Source organism: Oncorhynchus masou, unplaced genomic scaffold (assembly GCF_036934945.1).
Source record: "Oncorhynchus masou masou isolate Uvic2021 unplaced genomic scaffold, UVic_Omas_1.1 unplaced_scaffold_7649, whole genome shotgun sequence".
Lineage (NCBI taxonomy): Eukaryota > Metazoa > Chordata > Actinopteri > Salmoniformes > Salmonidae > Oncorhynchus > Oncorhynchus masou.
The window spans coordinates 1-7,500 of record NW_027014115.1 but is presented as its reverse complement, the minus strand read 5'-3'; the positions used below and the strand labels follow the sequence as shown (position 1 = coordinate 7,500).

The 7,500-nt window shown below is 50.4% G+C and overlaps 1 protein-coding gene across 1 annotated transcript in view; it reads left to right on the top strand.

Moving 5' to 3' along the window:
• Positions 1 to 5,643, top strand: part of LOC135537396 (polycystin-1-like) — a gene marked incomplete at its 5' end in the record, with an annotated part of 9,646 nt that extends 4,003 nt beyond the window's left edge. Inside the window, 4 exons of the mRNA XM_064963570.1 lie at positions 1 to 57; positions 2,165 to 2,273; positions 4,900 to 5,015; positions 5,480 to 5,643. The exon at positions 1 to 57 is cut by the window's left edge and continues 161 nt beyond it. Coding sequence (XP_064819642.1) covers positions 1 to 57; positions 2,165 to 2,273; positions 4,900 to 5,015; positions 5,480 to 5,643 — 446 coding nt within the window. The remainder of the gene's footprint in view (positions 58 to 2,164; positions 2,274 to 4,899; positions 5,016 to 5,479) is intronic.
• Between the last annotated feature and the right edge of the window lie 1,857 nt (positions 5,644 to 7,500).

The following is a 7,500-nucleotide window of genomic DNA, read 5'->3' as shown; positions in this document are numbered from 1 at the left end:
CCCTTCACCCCGACAATGACGACCTCACACACCGCAATAAGTACTTCACATCCTCAGGTAATCCACAGACAGACACAGACAGACAGACAGACAGACAGACAGACAGACAGACAGACAGACAGACAGACAGACAGACAGACAGACAGGCAGGCGGGCAGACAGACAGACAAACAGACACACAGACAGACAGACAGACAGACAGACAGACAGACAGACAGACAGACAGACAGACAGACAGACAGACAGACAGACAGACAGACAGACAGACAGACAGGCAGGCAGGCAGACAGACAGACACACAGACAGACAGACAGACAGACAGACAGACAGACAGGCAGGCAGGCAGACAGACAGACACACAGACAGACAGACAGACAGACAGACAGACAGACAGACAGACAGACAGACACACACACAGACACACAGCCAGACAGACAGACAGACAGACAGACAGCTACTACTACCGTAAACAGTTGAAATGCACTCAGCACTGCAGTATGTAGTTTCAGTATCATGAATATTATTGTGTTGTAATGTTGAATAAACCATGGCAGAGGACTGTGTGATGTTGTAGAAACAGAACAGCCATGAAGCACATTTACTCTGCATCAACACCGTCTTGACTTCTATCCAGATGAGTGAATCTGACCGTCTCTCTTTCTGTCACACACCTGTCTCCTCCAGATGACCGTCTCTCTTTCTGTCACACACCTGTCTCCTCCAGATGAGCGTCTCTCTCTCTGTCACACACCTGTCTCCTCCAGATGAGTGAATCTGACCGTCTCTCTTTCTGTCACACACCTGTCTCCTCCAGATGAGCGTCTCTCTCTCTGTCACACACCTGTCTCCTCCAGATGAGTGAATCTGACCATCTCTCTTTCTGTCACACACCTGTCTCCTCCAGATGAGTGAATCTTACCGTCTCTCTTTCTGTCACACACCTGTCTCCTCCAGATGAGTGAATCTTACCGTCTCTCTTTCTGTCACACACCTGTCTCCTCCAGATGAGTGAATCTTACCGTTTCTCTTTCTGTCACACACCTGTCTCCTCCAGATGAGTGAATCTGACCGTCTCTCTTTCTGTCACACACCTGTCTCCTCCAGATGAGCGTCTCTCTCTCTGTCACACACCTGTCTCCTCCAGATGAGTGAATCTGACCATCTCTCTTTCTGTCACACACCTGTCTCCTCCAGATGAGCGTCTCTCTTTCTGTCACACACCTGTCTCCTCCAGATGAGTGAATCTGACCATCTCTCTTTCTGTCACACACCTGTCTCCTCCAGATGAGTGAATCTTACCGTTTCTCTTTCTGTCACACACCTGTCTCCTCCAGATGAGTGAATCTGACCGTCTCTCTTTCTGTCACACACCTGTCTCCTCCAGATGAGCGTCTCTCTCTCTGTCACACACCTGTCTCCTCCAGATGAGTGAATCTGACCATCTCTCTTTCTGTCACACACCTGTCTCCTCCAGATGAGCGTCTCTCTCTCTGTCACACACCTGTCTCCTCCAGATGAGTGAATCTGACCATCTCTCTTTCTGTCACACACCTGTCTCCTCCAGATGAGCGTCTCTCTTTCTGTCACACACCTGTCTCCTCCAGATGAGTGAATCTGACCATCTCTCTTTCTGTCACACACCTGTCTCCTCCAGATGAGTGAATCTTACCGTCTCTCTTTCTGTCACACACCTGTCTCCTCCAGATGAGTGAATCTTACCGTTTCTCTTTCTGTCACACACCTGTCTCCTCCAGATGAGTGAATCTGACCGTCTCTCTTTCTGTCACACACCTGTCTCCTCCAGATGAGCGTCTCTCTCTCTGTCACACACCTGTCTCCTCCAGATGAGTGAATCTGACCATCTCTCTTTCTGTCACACACCTGTCTCCTCCAGATGAGCGTCTCTCTTTCTGTCACACACCTGTCTCCTCCAGATGAGTGAATCTGACCATCTCTCTTTCTGTCACACACCTGTCTCCTCCAGATGACCGTCTCTCTTTCTGTCACACACCTGTCTCCTCCAGATGAGTGAATCTGACCGTCTCTCTTTCTGTCACACACCTGTCTCCTCCAGATGACCGTCTCTCTTTCTGTCACACACCTGTCTCCTCCAGATGAGTGAATCTGACCATCTCTCTTTCTGTCACACACCTGTCTCCTCCAGATGAAGACCTGATTAAACGGATCCTGGCGGACGGCCAGCTGCAGGTGTCTCATCTCTGTGACCCCCAACACTTCTTCTCCCAGACAGCAGACAGCGAGACGGCCGACCTGTGAGTCGCCTCTAAACTCTGACCTCTGACCTCACCCTTAACCCTGTCACCTTCTACTCGCTTCCTCTTGTCTGTTCTGAACTTACCTCTGACCTCTCACTGGCCTACTTCTCCTTCTGTCATTTTACATTTGAGTCATTTAGCAAACGCTCTGATCCAGAGAGACTTACAGTTAGTGAGTCATTTAGCAGACACTCTGATCCAGAGAAACTTACAGTTAGTGAGTCATTTAGCAGACACTCTGATCCAGAGAGACTTACAGTTAGTGAGTCATTTAGCAGACACTCTGATCCAGAGAGACTTACAGTTAGTGAGTCATTTAGCAGACACTCTGATCCAGAGAGACTTACAGTTAGTGAGTCATTTAGCAGACACTCTGATCCAGAGAGACTTACAGTTAGTGAGTCATTTAGCAGACACTCTGATTCAGAGAGACTTACAGTTAGTGAGTCATTTAGCAGACACTCTGATCCAGAGAGACTTACAGTTAGTGAGTCATTTACAGACACTCTGATCCAGAGAGACTTACAGTTAGTGAGTCATTTAGCAGACACTCTGATCCAGAGAGACTTGCAGTTAGTGAGTCATTTAGCAGACACTCTGATCCAGAAGAGACTTACAGTTAGGAGTCATTTAGCAGACACTCTGATCCAGAGAGACTTACGGTTAGTGAGTCATTTAGCAGACACTCTGATCCAGAGACTTACAGTTAGTGAGTCATTTAGCAGACACTCTGATCCAGAGACTTACAGTTAGTGAGTCATTTAGCAGACACTCTGATCCAGAGAGACTTACAGTTAGTGAGTCATTTAGCAGACACTCTGATCCAGAGAGACTTACAGTTAGGGAGTCATTTAGCAGACACTCTGATCCAGAGAGACTTACGGTTAGTGAGTCATTTAGCAGACACTCTGATCCAGAGAGACTTACAGTTAGTGAGTCATTTAGCAGACACTCTGATCCAGAGAGACTTACAGTTAGTGAGTCATTTAGCAGACACTCTGATCCAGAGAGACTTACAGTTAGTGAGTCATTTAGAAGACTCTCTTCCTCCTCTTCACTCTTCTTCACTCCTCTCCCTCCTCTCTCTTCTCTTCTCTCCTCTTCACTCCTCTCCCCCCTCTTCACTCCTCTTCCCTCCTCTTCAGTCTTCTTCACTCTTCTCCCTCCTCTTCACTCCTCTCCCCTCTTCACTCCTCTTCACTCCTCTCCCTCCTCTTCACTCTTCTTCACTCCTCTCCCTCCTCTTCCCTCCTCTTCAGTATTCTTCACTCCTCCCCCTCCTCTTCACTCCTCTCCCTCTTCACTCCTCTCCCCCCCTCTTCCTCCCTCTCCCCCTCTTCCTCTTCTTCCTCCTCTCCCCCTCTTCCTCCTCTTCCTCCTCTCCCTCTTCTTCCTCCTCTCCCCCTCTTCCTCTTCTTCCTCCTCTCCCCCTCTTCACTCCTCTTCACTCCTCTCCCCCCTCTTCACTCCTCTCCCCCTCTTCACTCTTCTTCACTCCCTCTTCACTCTTCTTCACTCCTCTCCCCCTCTTCACTCCTCTCCCCCTCTTCACTCTTCTTCCTCCTCTCCCCTCTTCACTCTTCTTCCTCCTCTCCCCCCTCTTCTTCTTCACTCCTCTCCCCCTCTCCTCTCCCTCTTCTTCCTCCTCTCCCCCTCTTCACTCCCTCTTCACTCCTCTCCCCCTCTTCACTCCCTCCCCCTCCCTCTTTCACTCCTCTCCCCCCTCTTCACTCCTCTCCCCCCTCTTCACTCCTCTTCACTCCTCTCCCTCTTCTTCACTCCTCTCCCTCTTCTTCACTCCTCTCCCTCCTCTCTCTCCTCTTCTCTCCTCTTCACTCCTCTTCCCCCTCTTCACTCCTCTCCCTCCTCTTCCCCCTCTTCACTCCTCTTCACTCCTCTCCCTCTTCTTCACTCCTCTCCCCCCTCTTCACTCTTCTTCACTCCTCTCCCCCCTCTTCACTCCTCTTCACTCCTCTCCCTCTTCTTCACTCTCCCTCTCTCCCCTCTTCACTCCTCTCCCTCCTCTTCCTCCTCTCCCTCTTTCACTCCTCTCCCCTCTTCTCCTCTTCACTCCTCTCCCTCTTCTTCTCCTCTCCCCCCCTCTTCACTCCTCTCCCTCTTCACTCTTCTTCCTCCTCTCCCCCTCTTCACTCTTCTCCTCTCCCCCTCTTCACTCTTCTTCACTCCTCTCCCCCCTCTTCACTCCTCTTCACTCCTCTCCCCCCTTCACTCTTCTTCACTCCTCTCCCCCTCTTCACTCTTCTTCACTCCTCTCCCCCTCTTCACTCTTCTTCACTCCTCTCCCCCCTCTTCACTCCTCTTCACTCCTCTCCCTCTTCTTCACTCCTCTCCCCCCTCTTCACTCCTCTCCCCCCTCTTCACTCCTCTCCGTCTTCTTCATTCCTCTCCCTCCTCTCCTTCCTCTCCCTCCTCTCCACTCTTCTGGAAGTAATATAATCTAGGTGGTGACACTGAGATCTGGGACAATCACTGTCCTGATGTTTGGTGTTTAATCTTATTTTCTGTGTGTGTGTGTGTGTGTGTGTGTGTGTGTGTGTGTGTGTGTGTGTGTGTGTGTGTGTGTGTGTGTGTGTGTGTGTGTGTGTGTGTGTGTGTGTGTCAGGTCCAGTATCTTTGGTGATAAGACAGAGGTGGTCCTCCTTCAGAAGATGAATGAACCGCTGTCCCTCGGAGCTGTCAAGAGGGAGCCCCCTAGAACAGCCTTCACCTCACGCACAGGTGGGTGTGTTAACTCAACCCCCCACCCTCTCTCTATCTCTCTACCTCCATCTCTACCCCTATCTGTCTTTCTGTCTGTCTGTCTGTCTCTCTCTACCCCTCTCTCTACCCCCACCTCTCTCTGTCTGTCTGTCTGTCTGTCTGTCTGTCTGTCTGTCTGTCTGTCTGTCTGTCTGTCTGTCTGTCTGTCTGTCTGTCTCTGTCTCTCTCTGTCTCTCTGTCTGTCTGTCTGTCTGTCTGTCTCTCTCTGTCTGTCTCTCTCTCTCCCCCCCCTCTCTCTCTCTCTCCCTCTCTCTCCCCCTCTCTCTCCCCCTCTCTCTCTCTCTCTCTCTCCCCCTCCTCTCTCTCTCTCCCCCTCTCTCTCTCTCCCCCCCTCTCTCTCTCTCTCTCTCTCTCTCTCTCTCTCTCTCTCCCCTCTCCCCCTCTCCCCCTCCCTCTCTCTCTCATCATCATCTCCATCTCAGTTGTAACAGACGTGTGTAGTCCGAGGCGTTTCCCCTCCTGGTGTGGGCAGGCTGCTCTATGGGGCAGCTGGTCGGGGCTTGTCCTAGCCAATGGGCTGTCAGTGTGGGCAGGAAGAGGCTTCAGTGATGCTGGCTCTGATGTGGCTCATTTCCTGTATCGGTAGCTTCCCTGTCCTCCTGCTTGCTGCTGGAGCCAATCAAGGTAGGACGACACACACACAGTGCTCATAAATCAATGATTTACCAGGCTTATTCTTTGCCCTGTGGGTAGTGTATAAGTGTGTGTGTAATTTTAGGTGCTACTAGAAGGCCAGTACTATGCCCTGTGTGGGTAGTGTGTATAAGTGTGTGTGTACTCTAGGTGCTACTAGGGAGGCCTGTACTATGCCCTGTGGGTAGTGTATAAGTGTGTGTGTACTCTAGGTGCTACTAGAAGGCCTGTACTTTGCCCTGTGGGTAGTATACGTGTGTGTACTCTAGGTGCTACTAGAAGGCCTGTACTCTGCCCTGTGGGTAGCGTGTATAAGTGTGTGTGTACTCTAGGTGCTACTAGAAGGCCTGTACTTTGCCCTGTGGGTAGTGTATAATTGTGTGTGTACTCTAGGTGTTACTAGAAGGCCTGTACTTTGCCCTGTGGGTAGTGTATAAGTGTGTGTGTACTCTAGGTGTTACTAGAAGGCCTGTACTTTGCCCTGTGGGTAGTGTATAAGTGTGTGTGTACTCTAGGTGTTACTAGAAGGCCTGTACTTTGCCCTGTGGGTAGTGTATAAGTGTGTGTGTACTCTAGGTGCTACTAGAAGGCCTGTACTTTGCCCTGTGGGTAGTGTATAAGTGTGTGTGTGTACTCTAGGTGCTACTAGAAGGCCTGTACTTTGCCCTGTGGGTAGTGTATAAGTGTGTGTGTACTCTAGGTGCTACTAGAAGGCCAGTACTATGCCCTGTGGGTAGTGTATAAGTGTGTGTGTACTCTAGGTGCTACTAGAAGGCCTGTACTTTGCCCTGTGGGTAGTGTATAAGTGTGTGTGTACTCTAGGTGCTACTAGAAGGCCTGTACTTTGCCCTGTGGGTAGTGTATAAGTGTGTGTGTACTCTAGGTGCTACTAGAAGGCCTGTACTTTGCCCTGTGGGTAGTGTATAAGTGTGTGTGTACTCTAGGTGCTACTAGAAGGCCTGTACTTTGCCCTGTGGGTAGTGTATAAGTGTGTGTGTACTCTAGGTGCTACTAGAAGGCCTGTACTTTGCCCTGTGGGTAGTGTATAAGTGTGTGTGTACTCTAGGTGCTACTAGAAGGCCTGTACTTTGCCCTGTGGGTAGTGTATAAGTGTGTGTGTACTCTAGGTGCTACTAGAAGGCCTGTACTTTGCCCTGTGGGTAGTGTATAAGTGTGTGTGTACTCTAGGTGCTACTAGAAGGCCTGTACTTTGCCCTGTGGGTAGTGTATAAGTGTGTGTGTACTCTAGGTGCTACTAGAAGGCCTGTACTATGCCCTGTGGGTAGTGTATAAGTGTGTGTGTACTCTAGGTGCTACTAGAAGGCCTGTACTTTGCCCTGTGGGTAGTGTATAAGTGTGTGTGTACTCTAGGTGCTACTAGAAGGCCTGTACTTTGCCCTGTGGGTAGTGTATAAGTGTGTGTGTACTCTAGGTGCTACTAGAAGGCCTGTACTATTGCCCTGTGGGTAGTGTATAAGTGTGTGTGTACTCTAGGTGCTACTAGAAGGCCTGTACTTTGCCCTGTGGGTAGTGTATAAGTGTGTGTGTACTCTAGGTGCTACTAGAAGGCCTGTACTTTGCCCTGTGGGTGAAGAGGCTCCGCCCAGAGGAGCAGGATGTCCTGGTGGAGTGTCCTCGTGTTGACAGAGTTGTCCAGCGTGTCCCCAGAGTCAGACCACCCCAAGGCTTCGCTCTGTCCCAGGCCAGACAGCAGGCCCGCAAGGTCCACATGCTGCACAACATGCTCAAGGTAAGAGACAGAGGGTTGGGAGGGAGGGAGGGAGGGACAGCATGCTCAAGGTAAGAGACG